At 38.7% G+C, this 15,675-nt stretch overlaps 1 protein-coding gene and 1 long non-coding RNA gene across 13 annotated transcripts in view; one reads left to right on the top strand and one right to left on the bottom strand.

The window, feature by feature from the left end:
• LOC115153233 (transcription factor COE3) overlaps positions 1 to 7,550 on the bottom strand; it is a 70,599-nt gene extending 63,049 nt beyond the window's left edge. For 8 of the 12 annotated variants that reach the window (XM_029698454.1, XM_029698449.1, XM_029698450.1 and 5 more), the window contains exons 1-6: positions 6,905 to 7,035; positions 6,484 to 6,640; positions 6,118 to 6,181; positions 5,680 to 5,735; positions 3,812 to 3,885; positions 1,981 to 2,049 (exon numbers count right to left, since the gene is read on the bottom strand). In XM_029698454.1, the coding sequence (XP_029554314.1) occupies positions 1,981 to 2,049; positions 3,812 to 3,885; positions 5,680 to 5,735; positions 6,118 to 6,181; positions 6,484 to 6,640; positions 6,905 to 7,035 (551 nt within the window). Of the gene's footprint in view, positions 1 to 1,980; positions 2,050 to 3,811; positions 3,886 to 5,679; positions 5,736 to 6,117; positions 6,182 to 6,483; positions 6,641 to 6,904 lie in introns of all 12 variants that reach the window. The other 4 variants (XM_029698458.1, XM_029698460.1, XM_029698459.1 and 1 more) reach the window with 3 other exon arrangements.
• A 102-nt stretch (positions 7,551 to 7,652) lies between these two features.
• On the top strand, positions 7,653 to 13,252 carry LOC115153235 (uncharacterized). The gene is made up of 2 exons (XR_003867665.1): positions 7,653 to 7,787; positions 12,841 to 13,252. It is a non-coding gene; the product is annotated as an uncharacterized LOC115153235 (long non-coding RNA).
• The last annotated feature ends 2,423 nt before the right edge of the window (positions 13,253 to 15,675 follow it).

Here is a 15,675-nt window from a genome sequence, read left to right as displayed (position 1 = left end):
AGCTAGCTGTGTATGCTTTCCCCTTGTACCATCTGGGAAAATGTTACAGCGAGGAAATGCCATCAATGATTCACTCTAAATCTGTTTCTTAAAGGTTGGGCTATGCTACACTTTCTCTAGGAAATGTGGCAGAGCTGAAGATGTTCTATACTGTAATGTAGGCAGCTATCTAAGACATGACTGATTCAACAATCAGTCTTTTTTTCACACAGTCAACTCTCAGCTCTCTTCAATTTAAAATAATCACTTTTAGCCAGAAGCAACTGCAGCACAGGTGCCACTCACAATTTGCATGAGAAACAGACAGATGTAACAAAAGAGTGTGTAACATATTGAGGCTTCACAAACTCTCACCCATATGTTCACTGAAAAGTACTGTATCAGGGTGGTAAACTGGGTGACATGTGTATGCAGTACAGTAAACGTCAGTGATTTTGTGTTAACTCCGAAACTCCACAACTAGCCTTGCTGCAACCCCCTCTAGTCAGTGGGAAGTCAATGGGAAGTAGTGTGGGACTGGGAGGGTGAACTGATCTGCTCATAGTTACGACATGGAGACAATGGGAGGGCCTAATGAGGAACATATGCTTTTGTGATTCAACAGACCTGCTCATTGTGCGAGGAAAACGATACTCTACTCCCATTCACTCCCGTCACAATAAAAATCGGAGCCTTTTTTTTCAGAGCTGGTTGAGCTTTCAATATCCATCCGCTTCTCTTTTTTTCTGCTTTGCATTCATCTTGGCTATTGTACTTATGTTCCCAGTTTTGTCCCACAGATTGAGGAACAATACAGTGTGAAACTTAACTCAATGAAGGCGGTGAGGCAGTACAAATCAAACTTAAAAGCAGCAGAAATCAGTGAGATGTTTATCTCTCATACTTTATGTTTCTGTGTGAACACTGTATCCAAAAACTACACTAGTCTAATAAATCAGATATTCAACTTCATGAAAGGCATGATAATTGAATTATAAAGTGTTTCCTTGGGCTGCTCAATTTAAATCACATACATAATACCCATAACATAATGTTACATCCAGTCCTACATAATAGATGAACACCAGCTCTCCTAGTAGAGAGAGAGAGAGAGAGGCATCTAGAGAGGCAGTAGCTGTGGTAATCCAGCCAGGCAGGCATCCATGGCAGCCCCTACTTCCTGATGCATGAGAAGCTGCTGGAGTGGCGGCAACAACTGTTCAGCCCTATTTGATTACTAATAAGAGAGTTGTCCCCTCTGTCAGATACCAGGCATTCTCCACTAAGTAAACAGTGATTCCGGCTAGTCAAACATTAGCATTGCTGTCTCTCCCCACTCCATGGTGAGAGTTAGTTAGGCTCTATGGTGAAGATATTCCCTCCTACACACTCGTGGGCACGCACAAACACACCCACATTCATTTTTAAGCCGTGAGATAGAGGAGTCTGAATAACAGTTATACTGTGTGGAAGGAATGTAATAGCCAATATGCAGTTTATGTTCTCTGAATATCCAAATCCTGTAATCTATGTGACATACCGTAACCTAAAGGTTCAAAGCAAAATCTCTGGCACAAACTCTTTTCACAACAGAGCCCTAACCACCTTTACACACAATCTTAGCATTGCCGAACCTGAGAGAATAGTAAAAACTAGATAACAACCACTTTGATAGACAAAGAGAAAATGAGAGACAAATATCATGATAAACCCCTTAGATAATTAGGTGAATACCCCGCCCAATGCACCTGTGATTGAACACCCCTCTCCAGGTGGTGACTGCCCCTCTGAGCACAGGTACCTGGGAAAAAACCCCTCTCACCTGCTCACAGAACAATCAGCCACAGTTCCCACGGAGAGGACCATAAGGTTGGAGTCAACCCACCTGGGCACCCCAACACTGCGGAGTTCTCACTCACTCTCTTCCCAACAGAGTATAAGCCTGAATCTAACACAGGTCACAATCACAGCAGCATGGAGGAGACATGGAGCAGAGCCTACCTGTCGATAATCACAGGGTCTGATGGAGTCTCGTTCCTGTTGCCGCAGCTCTTCTTGTCACAACACCGGCTAGGGGAAGAAAGAACGTTTGAGATCACAACGGTGGCTGTTACTGTTTAGAGTGAACATTAGACCCTTAAAAATGTATATTGCTTTCTGAGGCAAAACGTCATTGTGTTCAATTTGGAAACAAAAATGAATAGAGAAATAACATACACTAAATCTGTCCTTTCATGGACGCTGATAGAATAACAACATGTTGTGGTAAAGTGTTTGCCTTAGTGCTTGAGAGGAGGGAAGTAGAAGGGAGGGGAGGGGGGATTGGGCCAGGAGGCAGGAGGCAGGGGAGTCACTTTTCACAGCTTCAGCTTTTGTTTACCTCTAATTGCCAGGCTGCTATTTCTGGGGGAGATGCAAGAGGCCACCCTCAAACCAATATTTCTGCGGGGCATTTATCAATTACGGCCTCAAAAGCACTAATTTATCCTCCATCACGTTTCCACCATGTTTTCTCTAAACCTACACTATACCTCCAGTTCTTTCGTTGGAGATTTAATTCAAACTGAAATTAAACACAACTATACTGCTGCTTCCCATTTGAAATGAAAATGTATATTGGTATAATGGCTGCAGGTCTAAATGATATTTGATGCCATATGGCAAGGAAAGAAAGACAAAGCATTTTTCACAACATGCAGACAAGAGATAGTTTGAGTGGATTTTACAATAATACTGCAAAAATATACTTAATGCTTTAGCAGAGCAAAAGAGAACAGAAGAATACTCTCGTGGAGCAGGACTAGGATACTCATTACCTCATGCCTTCTTGAATGATCATAGCTTTCACTCAGTGAGTAGGTTAGACTTCTTATGCCTCTACAGAATGCAATTTCTCTTTGACACTGACAGTAAAAATTACCTCTAGAACGCACCATATTCCATGTTAGATTTGGGCGATATTTAGGGAGACCTCTTCTACGTTTTGTGCCTTTAATGACTAGATCATTCAAGACTGTGCAATTTTGGTGCTTATTTATGATATATCAATAAATAATCGTAGTATGGCCCCCCCAAAAATAAGGCTTTGTTTATTCATTTACACTTAATTTTCAACATATTGATACAGCCTAACTAATAAAACTGCACAGTTTATACTCAAATAGAGTATAGGCTAGTCTTGCACATCACGATATATCCTCTTCATGATATATAATCAATGTCAAATATCACCATATTCGATTTAATGATATATGGATAAACCCTATTCCACGTGTCACAAATAAGTGATGGATGCATGTAAACAATTTTGTATGAATGATGAGTTTATGTAGACTTATTAAAAAGGCAAATCATTCTCAGTTCTAGGTTAATGCACTTGCTTTCAAACAACTTGAACAATGCGATAGTACAACAGAAGAAAGGTTAACCGACAGTATCCGAATTCAATTCTCACAAATCTCACAATGAGCGCAACAATAAACAACATAAAACGTTGTTCCTTTTAGTATCAACGACACCACTGAATAGCAGCAGAACATGAGAGCTTGAGATTTACCTCGTTAAATGACGCAAAAAAGTTCGCAGGTGGGATCAACCAAGGCCTGACTCCATGTTTTGAGGCGCAGACTCACTGGCATCAGACTAATATTAATATATTCACCAAGAGACCCTGTAGGCTACAACTTCCCTGGGTACCAGTCTGTTTGTATCCCACTACTTGTAGGCCTTCTCCGTGTACGCCAATATGATAAACAAGTATGGGGAGAAAATATAGAAATGTACTGTATACTTCTTGAACAACGATGAGCTTGTGGAGAGAAAAAAAACTTACCTGCACATAATTTCGTGCGTAAGAAGAACTCTGCACATTTCAGGGTTTTTGTCTTGACCCTCATATATAATCGCCTTTGAAAAAAATAAAGACACAAATATGTAGGCTACATTAAATACATATAATGAGCAACTGTATATAATCATCTTTACAGCAGCCTAAATATAAACTGCATTTAAAACCGAATAGTCAAAAACAAGTGCCTCCAAAAAACAACTAAACTACTGTTATTGGTAAAAAAATCAATAATGTCGTCACTGCTGCAAAACTAACACTGTGATACATTTTCAATAAGTGTCATGACGTAGGCCTAAGCCTACGAAATGAATAACATGTTACAATGTTGGTCCAATGATAATAACAGAAGGTGATGATGGTGATAATGATGATGATAATAATAATAATAATAACAATAATAATAATAATAAGTATAATATGTATAATATAACAACGTATATTTTTTTGTTATAACATTATATTAAGAATAGTTTTTAGGGGGAGTTTTTCATAATGGACGATCCAATAACGTGTCATCAATATGGTTATAATCTGCAGATATTTGGGGGAAAGTGTTAATGGGCAATCTGTTGTTTATTTTTGAGCTGCTAACAATGATCTTTCTGTGGATAAAAAGCGGTGTCTGGCGGTGCGGTTGAGTAATTTTTGAGCATTGGCTGAAACAGATGGTGTGCAGCTATCAGTTGTGCCGCTCTCCCTCCCTCGGTTCCTCCCTCCCTCTATTCTGAAGAGTCGCTTTGCTCCCCTTTATTCAACTAGACTACCTAGCGCAAAGACGCATGTTATACGGCACTGTAACGTGCCTTGTTTTCAGTAGGCCTATAGCACTTCTATATTATATTGAAGACAGTTTGAATGTGTGGCCTATGATAAGGAGAAAAAAATACACAATTACACTCCGAAATGTTGACGTCCTATTCTTTCTGGGATGGAACCCCACTTGACTTCTTGACGGCTTTGTTTTTGTTTGATGAGCACCGGGCGATTATATATACTGGTTTGATTTATGTCGATATTTGCAGCTGCAGAAACAGAGAAATCCATAAACTGCTTGTTCTGCGTCATTGACTCGGATCATTCGCAGAGGAATTTTCCCTCGGAGTGGTGGAAGCTTTAACGGCTCTATTTAAATGGATCTGCTGTAACCCTCGGTAAATTAGTAGTAATAACAACCACCATGGTGGAAAACTCTAAAATAATAACTTTTTCTTTTTTCCCTAGTTACCATCATGTGATGAGATTTGGGGTTTAATTTCGTGAATTGTTCTACGAGTGAAAGTGTTTCAGCTACGTGAGCTTTTTCAAAAACTCTTCCCAAACATTAGATATGCTTAATATGGGTCATGGGTCAAGCTTAGCAACATGCCTAAAAATCACAAATTAGAATAAGGGACTCAACAAGACAACACGACTACCTGTAACTCCATATCAATACAATAACCCAGGCCTACCTTATTTTACAATAGCCTATCATATCTTATATGTAAAAATAAATAGGCCAAAAAAAATGCATTATATCATTATCGGCAGAAAGTAACGACATTACAAACCAACAATCATAATTGATATTGTATAGGTACACAATTGTAGGCTAAATTAATGGTAACTTAGTGCTTGATTAATTTTACTTATGAGTCGCGCAAAAACAGGATATAGGCCAACACGCAATCTATATATAAAGCCATTTCAGTCAATGCATGATTGCGTAAAGAAAACCCATGTCATAAGTTATATTATGCATGTGTGATGAATTGCACAGGTTGTGGAGATTTGCAGAATGCAGGTGATGTATAGAAGTAATGTCTCTAGTGTAAGCAAGCTGTATGAATATAAGAGTAAAGGTAGTTTACCTGCTTCGTCATGGAATCGATTAACCGTATGAAAAGATCCTGTTCTGTTCTGACGCCTGGGGAAAAAACATGACAAGCTTAGGCAAAGGTGTAGAGCTGTGTAAGATGTACATGAATGCCGATGATAAAATAATAAAAAATCATTAATATAAAGTATATATTTTTTTACTCTGAACATTTATACATCTATAATCTGCATCATAAATAATTTTACTTGGACATTTAAACAATGATTTAGAAAATAAATTCATTGTAAAGGATAATAATGATGATAACGATGATGGTGATGATGATGACAATAATAATAATGATCATCATCATCACCATCATCATCATCATCATCATCACCATCATCATAATTATTATTATTATTACTATTATTTATAGGCTTTATCTTTTGGGTAATATTGAATTTATCTAAATAATTGTTTCACTCACCATTGCTGTACAACAATTGTAGTTTGTAGTGTATCCCATTGTTAGTTTTTTCACTGTTTGGTTCCTGAAAATAATCAACATTGAGATGATGGTCAGCTGAAAATAAAGCATCTATCTATCTATCTATCTATCTATCTATCTATCTATCTATCTATCTATCTATCTAGCTGATATTTCATCATTTTAAATGTATAATTTGTCAAAAATAAGACTTACAACCACGCTCCTGTTATCGACGAATGGGGTTAAAAATCGATATTGCACGTGACCTGCTTTATTGACCCACAGCCATCTCTAAGTACGTCAAGTTCATTTCAAAGTAAAGATTATCAAATTCAATAAACGATATTCTCATGAAGCGCTTACTTTATCTTTCTCCACAAAGTCCACATAAGCTGTCCTTTCGATCTCCACGGGTTGACCCTGTCTGTCATACAGTGCCAGGACGAAATGGAAAAAATTGGATTTTCTGAGGTTGGAAGGTGGCTGCTTTTCATAATGTGCCCGTGCCAAGCCAACACCACTGCAGGGAGAAAACAAGAGACCATCTCGGTTAAGTATCAGACACGGGAGACAGATGATGGAGCTAATGAAAACAGTGGAGATGTGGAAGCACGTTTGAGTACGAGAGATTTCTTGATTTGTCACAATAAGGGTAATCTGATGTAATGAAAGAGGGGAGAGCCGAAGGGGGACATTGGGAGACCGTAATTGATACAGAGTATTGAGGGGATTGAGGGTCGATATGAGAAATGCGTGAGAAAATCAGATGATTTGGCATGCGTACCTTTGGGCGGCTGTGTTCGCATCCACCACCCCAGCTGTGTGCATCCATGAGCGGACAGAATTCAGCCCACCCAGCGGTTCCTCCTTCATCGTTGTCCCACCCCGCGATATAGTTTCCTGAATCCCAAACATTTGGAACAATTTACGTGCAAAGAGCCTCCTGTGAAATTCGGTAAATAAACGTCCAAACGTGTTATCCTTGAGGGTTTACGGGATAAGTCGTAAATGCCGTCTGAGCCTTGCAAGGGGAAAACCAGGTCCACAGGTCTCGCCTCCCTTTTCAATCCGTCCTGGGTTGTAGCGATGTGAACAATTCTCAAAGTACTCTACTTAGTCGGTGTGGAATCCACAGACTGGAAAAGTGACTTGTTCAACAGACTAGGCTTTTTTTGTGGCTATTGTTCCTTCTTTTTGTTGTGCTTATTCACAGAAAAATTCGATAGCTGTTGTTTGTGTGTGGATGATGCTCTCAAAGTAGCGACATCCCTGAAGCACCACATCCAAAACCTTCAGGACACTTGAATAAACCACTCCTGAAATTGAAAGGTGCTGCTTCTCCAAAAGACAAGCACACGCAGAAGCTGGTCACCGTGGAGGTGTTCCCGGTACACAGGAGAGGTGGATAAGGGGCCTTTCGCGTCGTTGCAGGGTGGAAGGGAACATGCAAAACTAAGCCCTCTTTCCCCGAGGACTGAAATCTTTCCCGGGAGCCAAAACTCTAAACCCACGGGAGAGGCTCAGTCAGAAAATGACGCTCATGGGGCGTAGCTTTTACCATATATGGAGCTCTGACGATTCCTGCCAAGCAGTGGCGCTCGACTGTTCGAGTATTAGCCTATAGAAGCAACCTGAGAACACTCGCTCTACTTTTCTCTTGCAATGTGGTGAGTTGATTTTTTTTCTTCAATGATATGAATTCAACGAGGTGTGACCGTCACACAACATTCATTCACTATATTAAAAACCTATTCCTGTTATGGTCATTTGTCTATTGTGAACGCGTGTTTATGGTAGGCCTACACTATATTTTTTAGAAGATTTGTAATTAGACATTTTCATATTTTTATTAGGTTATTTAATTGGGAGTATAATTACACATAAGATTGATATGGCCGTCAGTGAATTCACTAATGTGGGCTATACTAACAAAAACATTTAATAGGCATATGGTATGCCTATATAAATCATGCTTTAGAAAATAATTTGTTGAAATTATTGTCTTATCTTTGTTTAATCTCACATTTAGCCTATATTGTTTAATCAAAGCGACATCGACTAAGAATCTCGATAGGAATAAGGTCTAGTCCGTAAACTGAGTGTGTTTCACTGCTATGCAGATATTAAAATGTTAACAAAGCCTCCGGATGTCATTCACTCCCATGCAGAGAAAAAGTTTTTAGCTTTTTTTGGAAATTGACCTCCACTCATTTACGTGTGTTCCAAATAATATTAATCAAGAAAGCATAAAGAGTGTAATTTCATTCAATTTATATTCCCTGACCTCTAATGTGACGAAGATCCGGATTGCCTTGTATAAAACATACTCGAACCATAAGGGATCTTTATTTTCATCTCGTGACAGTAGAAGTCATATGTAGTGTAATGGTTTGATTGATTGGGGGAGAGACAATGTCCGAGCCTTGGATTCAGAAAACCCTTCACATTATTGAGGGCAAATAGGTGAAGGGGGAATGGGGGGAGGAGAGAGGAAGAGGTGTAGCCTACATCCTCAGCAATCTATCCATCTGGTGCTGAGGGTTAATAGCTGCTGCCAAAGATAAATGAATAATAATCTGTTGCTTTCACCTCTTTTCAAGATCTATTGCCTTATTGCCACTCTGTATAATAAGATATATCCTTATATGTGCGTCAAAACAACACATATTTTTTTAGAAGGCATGAAGGTAAATGCCCCATTAACACGTTTTTTGCTGTAATTCTTGGCACTTCCATGAACACAAATATAAAACAGGCTGAGGAGCGGAACGGGACAAATTTGTCTGTTCATTTGAGATTGTCAACCTATCTTTCTTTACAGAACTTTGGCCTAGCCATACTGTGTGTTTTTAAACATGGCTTCAAGTCGTTTATTAGAACTTAACCCCTAATTACACGCACCAATGCGATTTAAATGAGATTATCAAATTAGGAGACTTTGAGACAAATCCTCTTAGATCTGATATTGTTGACTGGAGAGGGAAAATGGATCTCCACACCCGTCACGTAGGTAACGATGATGTCCTGTAAGGGGGCTTTAAACCGTATTTGACAACAAATGCAGCTGCCCCGCTATTTCAGAAGACATTAAAGGAAAATGAATGCAAATCTGTGTTCAAAAGCCATCTGGACGTGGCGAGGGGCCGTCAGCTGCTCCACACACATGCGAGGAGCCTAAATCCGTCTCGACTCATTCTCCGGGATCATCTGCACTGTGGGCTTAAATCGTGAAAAATGCGCTCGCCATCATTAGGAAAATATTACAATCACACGTTCGAAAAAATGTTCTTTGTTGATCTCCTATTTTATTACAATGTGTAAAGTTTATGGATGAAGAATCTGCTATTTATTATTTATCTATTATTTCTATCAATCAATTTGTCTTATTAATCAAATTTTCACACAGGCTACAACCATTTTGTGCATATTCGAACAACATTTATTGTGGCATATAGGCCTACCACATTGAAGGTAAGTGAAGACAAGATTCCTCAACAAAATCTTCATCAAGCAATATTGAGAATATGGCCTATTTTATTGATCATATTGAAATGATCACATTATAAAAATGGGATGACCAAGATATGAATCCCCAAAAGCTAACATGGTGATGAAGCTGAATTTCTTCAGATCATTGGCGCGTGGCTCTTTTGTTCCATTGACTTCCAAGACCGTGTCAAGGGTGACGTCTTCTTTTTTGCTACGAATTTACGGGGCGAGGCCCTCATGATCTCAGTAAATTTACATGTAAATGGCGACATCAGCCGATGCACGTGCCACAGGCCAGCGGGCTTCCCAGATGTCAAGACAAAGTCAGACGGCCACTGCCCAGCTGTCCTGAACGGCATGGACTTTAGGACAACTATTATAATCACATGCATTGATTAGCCATCATGTTTTAACTTGATTGATTAAAGGATAAGCCACCTTTGTGAACTTTCAGCATTTTTATTATAAAAAATGCGTGTAATACACATTTACAAAATCCATGCATTAGTTTGTGATAAACCAGCCTAAAGTGTCAAATATAGGCCCAATAAACATCCCACCTATGAATTAGTTTAGAAATAGAAATATAGACTAACCGATGCATAATATGCTCATTTATTTTACTGAATAATTTTATGTTTATAAAGTTGAAATAGAAAATTCGTTTAACAATTGCAAGGAGTTCACATTTACATCGGCCTGTCCTTCATTGCTTTATTGGTTAAATACATATAAAACCGAAATCTTTATAGACATGTCACTTGTAGCATAATTATTTGCCTTACATTGTAGACTTCATGTAGACCATCTGTTTAAAAGTCAATATGATATGACATAAAGGAGTAGGCCTAACATATGCAGATAACCTAATAAAAACATTGGGCATAAGTACTATATTATGAAAGACAATTAAATAATAATTCATAAGTAAATATGAATTGAATGGCATAACGAAAAACGCATATGGTCTACATTTAGGCCCACATTTCAGACATCTGGAAACCAAATTCCGAGCGCGTTCTGCACATTTTTTTATTAGTTTAACCTAACAAAATGTTCAGCATTTTAGAGAGAAATTAGATGAAGATATCGAAAGACTGGGAGATGCAACATAGGACAGAGTTAATAGACAGCGCCCCTCGTTGGTTACAGTGGAGATCATGTGTCGATTGGGGGCAGCTGTTCTCCTCAGTGATGCAATTAATCGAATATTCATTTTTCACGCCAACAGAATGAACCAGAGTTTGAATCGTCCCGGACAATTTTATGCAAAGGAGAATGGATTCGATTAAATTCATTGTAATAGTTTGTCTTTCTTTGAATAGGCCTACACATTATTGTTCGTACACACCTGTTTAGTACAGAAAATGGAGGCATCTGTAAGAGGAGTCTATTTCAACACAACACCCAAAAAACATATGACAATTTTATTTTGTCACGCGAAAACATGGGCTTTATAAAACTTCGTAAAATGTGCACTGCTAGTTCGATTGAATCTCAAATCTGAGAAATGTATTGAGACTATTTGAGTGTAAAATGTATTATCATTGTTATTATTATTATTATATGTAGCATTTTACATTGACACAGCGAGGTCACATTTTCCTCACCAACTTTAGTTGAGAGTGGTCTTGTTAATTATGTGCAATGGTGAGTTCTGTCATTCGCCGCGTGCACAATTTGCATTTTCATTCTGCTGGAAAGGATGAGAGAGTTGCTGTGCGGTTTAGAGCCTCGCGGCGCAGTCTGCGGGCGATTCACATTTTAAAAAGGCGAGAGAAATTAAATAAGAAACCGAGACCACTTCAGGGCTATTAACATCTAAAATATCCCATGGAAATTGAGCCCCAAAAAACAGCATGACCATTCCCTATTTACACCGCTCTAAAATCCCATCTTGAAAAATTCCCATCACTAGAATTAGGCGTAGGCCCTGAAATTAGGCCTCTGAAATTGTCACACAACAAAGTTGTCCTTTCAGCTCTTTCGATTTCTTTATGAACAATAGTGTAGATGGTATAGGTACTAGGCAACTTCAAACCTGTTTTTACTCATCTGCAATAAACAATGAAAAACTCATACTCAAATAATAACTTCCATTGCCAATCGAGAACTTAGACATACAGTACATGTCAACAAAACATTTACAGTCCTTTTGCCAAAGAGATGCTACCATGTAGGGTTCCCTCTTAGAATCTAGAGATCCTTGTTTTGCTCATTGAGCCACTTGATTGACTAGCTGTTCTATGGTGATATTGCCCCACCTACAGGAGTCTGCAAAATTGTCAAAGATTATAGGAAGGATTATAGAGTTCAGTTTTCAGAGAAGATTCACAAGGCACTCTATGAACGCTCATAATAGGAGGCTATTCGGATACTCTGTATCACCAGACCACTTATCACCACAGATATACACAGACCGAACAACATTTACAGTCATTTCAATTTAGAAAAAGTAACCGTATTGGGTGTGCAGAGGATGTGACAGTATGGCTCGCTAGAAGTCAAATGTTCTTCAGCTGATATCCACAGGTTGCTCTTCAGTTAGTTTATAGTCATGGGCATCTTGTTAGATTAATTCAATCTGGGGAAACAATAAAATCGTATGAGAACTTCAACCATTAATCCTAGATGTTTTCTTAAATCTACGTTGAAGCTTCTGTCAAATGATGCATTCCCTTTGTCTTTCATACTCAACCATGGTTGCACCATTTCATCGATAGCTGTTTGGTGGCACATGATACTCAATTCTGTGATTGTACCTTTGTGTTAAATGGTGAGATTAACTTTAATTCAATAAAGCTTTAATAGAAAAACACAACGACACACAATGGAAAGATCTCACCCTTATCAGAGAGCCATAATACAATTCAAAACAGCTCAAATGATAAACACCTACAGCTGAAATGAAAGCTGAAATAGAAGTGTTTTTATGACCAGGAATGATAATGATAATGTCAGAAGACAGAGACGGGGTCAAGGTGAAAGCAGCACAGCAAAACTAAAAATAATCCCACCTTCAGTATTCTCCTGCAGAGTGCAGATGAGTGTTACTGGCAAGGAACCTTTTTGATGCAACAAAGGGGTAAAACAGTGGAGGTAAATGAAATTACAACACAAGCCAGTTTTTGCAATCTATGTGTAAGAGCTCAGTCCCTATTTTCCAACCTATCCTTTCCCCTTGCTATTGGATGTGGTGCAAATTGTATAATGCTGCTCTTTGTTCTACAGAGTCAAGCCACATGAATAGCCGTCCTGAGCACACACACAAACACACACTGACAAACTGATCATCTTAAAAAAGCAACGCCCTGGTGCTCACTTGGCCTACTTTCCACGGCATGCAGCAGCAGTAGCAGCAGCAGCAGAGGGACTTGGGAAGAGAAGGAAAAGCATTCAGGAGCTCTCTGGGAAGAACACTTCATACCCCATGTATACAGTCATTGAACACTGGCCACCTCACATTCTGTTTATATACTATTGTTTACTCACTGTGTATGCATATACTGTATTCTCAACATAGCTCATCCTAATTTGCCAACTACTGTCCATACAATTTTTTTCCAAATTACAGTGCCTTCAGAAAGTATGCATACCCCTCGACATATTCCACATTTTGTTGTGTTACAGACTGAATTAAAAATTGATTAAATAAAAAAAAATCTCACTCATCTACACACAATACCCCATAATGACATAGTGAAAACATGTTTTTAGAAATTGTTGCAAATGTATTGAAAATGAAATACAGAGGTATATAATTTACATAAGCATTCACACCCATGAGTCAATACTTTGCTGAGTCTTTCTGTGTAAGTCTCTAAGACACTGGTTCTCAATCCTGGTCCTGGGGGCCCAAAGGGGTGCACATCTTTGTTTTTGCCCCAGCACTACACAGCTGATTCAAATGATCAACTCATCAAAAGGCTTTGATGATTTGAATCAGGTGTGTAGTGCTAGGGCAAAAACAAAAATCTGCACCCTTTGGGTCCCCAGGACCAGGATTGAGAACCACTGCTCTAAGAGCTTTCCACACCTGGATTGTGCAACATTTTCCCATGATTGTTTTCAAATTTCTTTAAGCGCTGTCAAATTGGTTGTTCATCATTGCTAGACATCCATTTTCAGGTCTTGCCATATATTTTCAAGTAGATTTAAGTAAAAAATGTAACTCGGCCACTCATGAACACCACTGGCTTCTTGGTAAGTTATTGTCCTGCTGAAATGTGAATTCATCTCACTGTGTCTGGTGAAAAGCAGACTGAACCAGGTTTTCCTCTAGGATTTTCCTGTGCTTAGCTCCATTCCATTTCTTTTTTATCCTGAAAAGCTTCCCAGCCCTTATTAACGATTATAAGCATACCCATAACATGATGCAGCTGACACTATGCTTGAAAATATTGAGAGTGATACTCAGAAATGTGTTGAATTGTATTTGCCCCAAAAATAACACTTTGTATTCAGGACAAAAAGTTAATTGCTTTGCCACATTTTTTAAAGAATTACTTTAGTGCCTTGTTGCAAACAAAATGCATGTTTGGAATATTTTTATTCTGTACAAGCTTCCTTATTTTCACTCTGTCATTTAGGTTAGTATTGTGGAGTAACTACAATGTTATTGATCCATACTCAGTTTTCTCCTATCACAGACATTACACTTTGTAACTGTTTTATAGTCACCATTGGCCTGATGGTGAAATCCCTGAGTGTTTCCCTTCCTCTCTGGCAACTGGGTTAGGAAGGATGCCTGTATCTTTGTAGTAATGAGTGTATTAATACACCATCCAAACTGTAATTATTAACTTCACCATGCTCAAAGGGATATTCAATGACAGCTTTTTTTATTTGTATCTACCAATAGGTGCCCTTCTCTACAAGGAATCTTACAGATACTTTTTTATGTGTGGTGTAGGGATGAGGTAGTCATTCAAAATCATGTTAAGCACTATTATTGCACACCGAGTCAGTCCATGCAACTTGTTATGCGACTAGTAAAGCACATTTTTACTTATTAACTTATTTAGGCTTGCCATAACAAAGGGGTTGAATACTTATTGACACAAGACATTTCAGCTTTCATTTTTTTATTAATTTGTAAAAAAATTGAAAACATCATTCCAATTTGACATTATGAGGTATTCTGTGTAGGCCAGTGACCCCAAAAATATCTAAATGTAATCAATTTTAATATCAGGCTGTAACGCAACAAAAGTCTAGGGGTGTGAATACTTTCTGAAGGCACTCTATATACTGTCTATACACATCACATATACAGCACCAGTCAAAAGTTTGGACACACCTACTCATTCAAGGGTTTTACTTTATTTGTACTATTTTATATATTGTAGAATAATAGTGAAGACATCAAAACTATGAAATAGTTATTCAAAGTAGCCACCCTTTGCCTTGATGACAGCTCTGCACACTCTTGGTATTCTCTCAACCTGCTCCACCTGTAATGCTTTTCAAACAGTCTTGAATGATTTCCCATACATGCTGAGAACTTGTTGGTTGCTTTTCCTTCACTCTGCGGTACAACTCATCCCAAACCATCACAATTTGGATGAGGACGGGTGATTGTCGAGGTCATATGATGCAGCATTCCATCACTCTTCTTCTTGGTCAAAAAGCCCTTTTTAAATTTATATATATTTTTTTATTTAACCTTTATTTAACTAGGCAAGTCAGTTAAGAAAAATATCTTATTTACAATGATGGCCTACCCCGACCAAACCTGGAACAATTGTGCGCAGCCTGGATTTGAACAGGGGACTGTAGTGACACCTTTTGCACTGAGATGCAGTGCCTTAGACTGCTGCGCCATTCGGGAGCCCATAGACAGCCTGGAGGTGTGTTGGGTCATTGTCCTGTTGAAAAATTAATGATAGTCCCACGAAGCGCAAACCAGATTGGATGGCTTATCACTGAAAAATGCTGTGGTAGCCATGCTGGTTAAGTGTTCCTTGAATTCTTTATAAATCATAGACAGTGTCACTAGCAAAGCACCCCAACACCATCACACCTCCTCCTCCAAGCTTCACGGTGGGAACCACACACGCGGAGATC

The sequence above is a fragment of the Salmo trutta genome, chromosome 18, assembly GCF_901001165.1.
Source record: "Salmo trutta chromosome 18, fSalTru1.1, whole genome shotgun sequence".
NCBI lineage: Eukaryota > Metazoa > Chordata > Actinopteri > Salmoniformes > Salmonidae > Salmo > Salmo trutta.
Note: the sequence above shows the minus strand (reverse complement) of the source record. Positions and strands in the feature narration are given on the sequence as shown.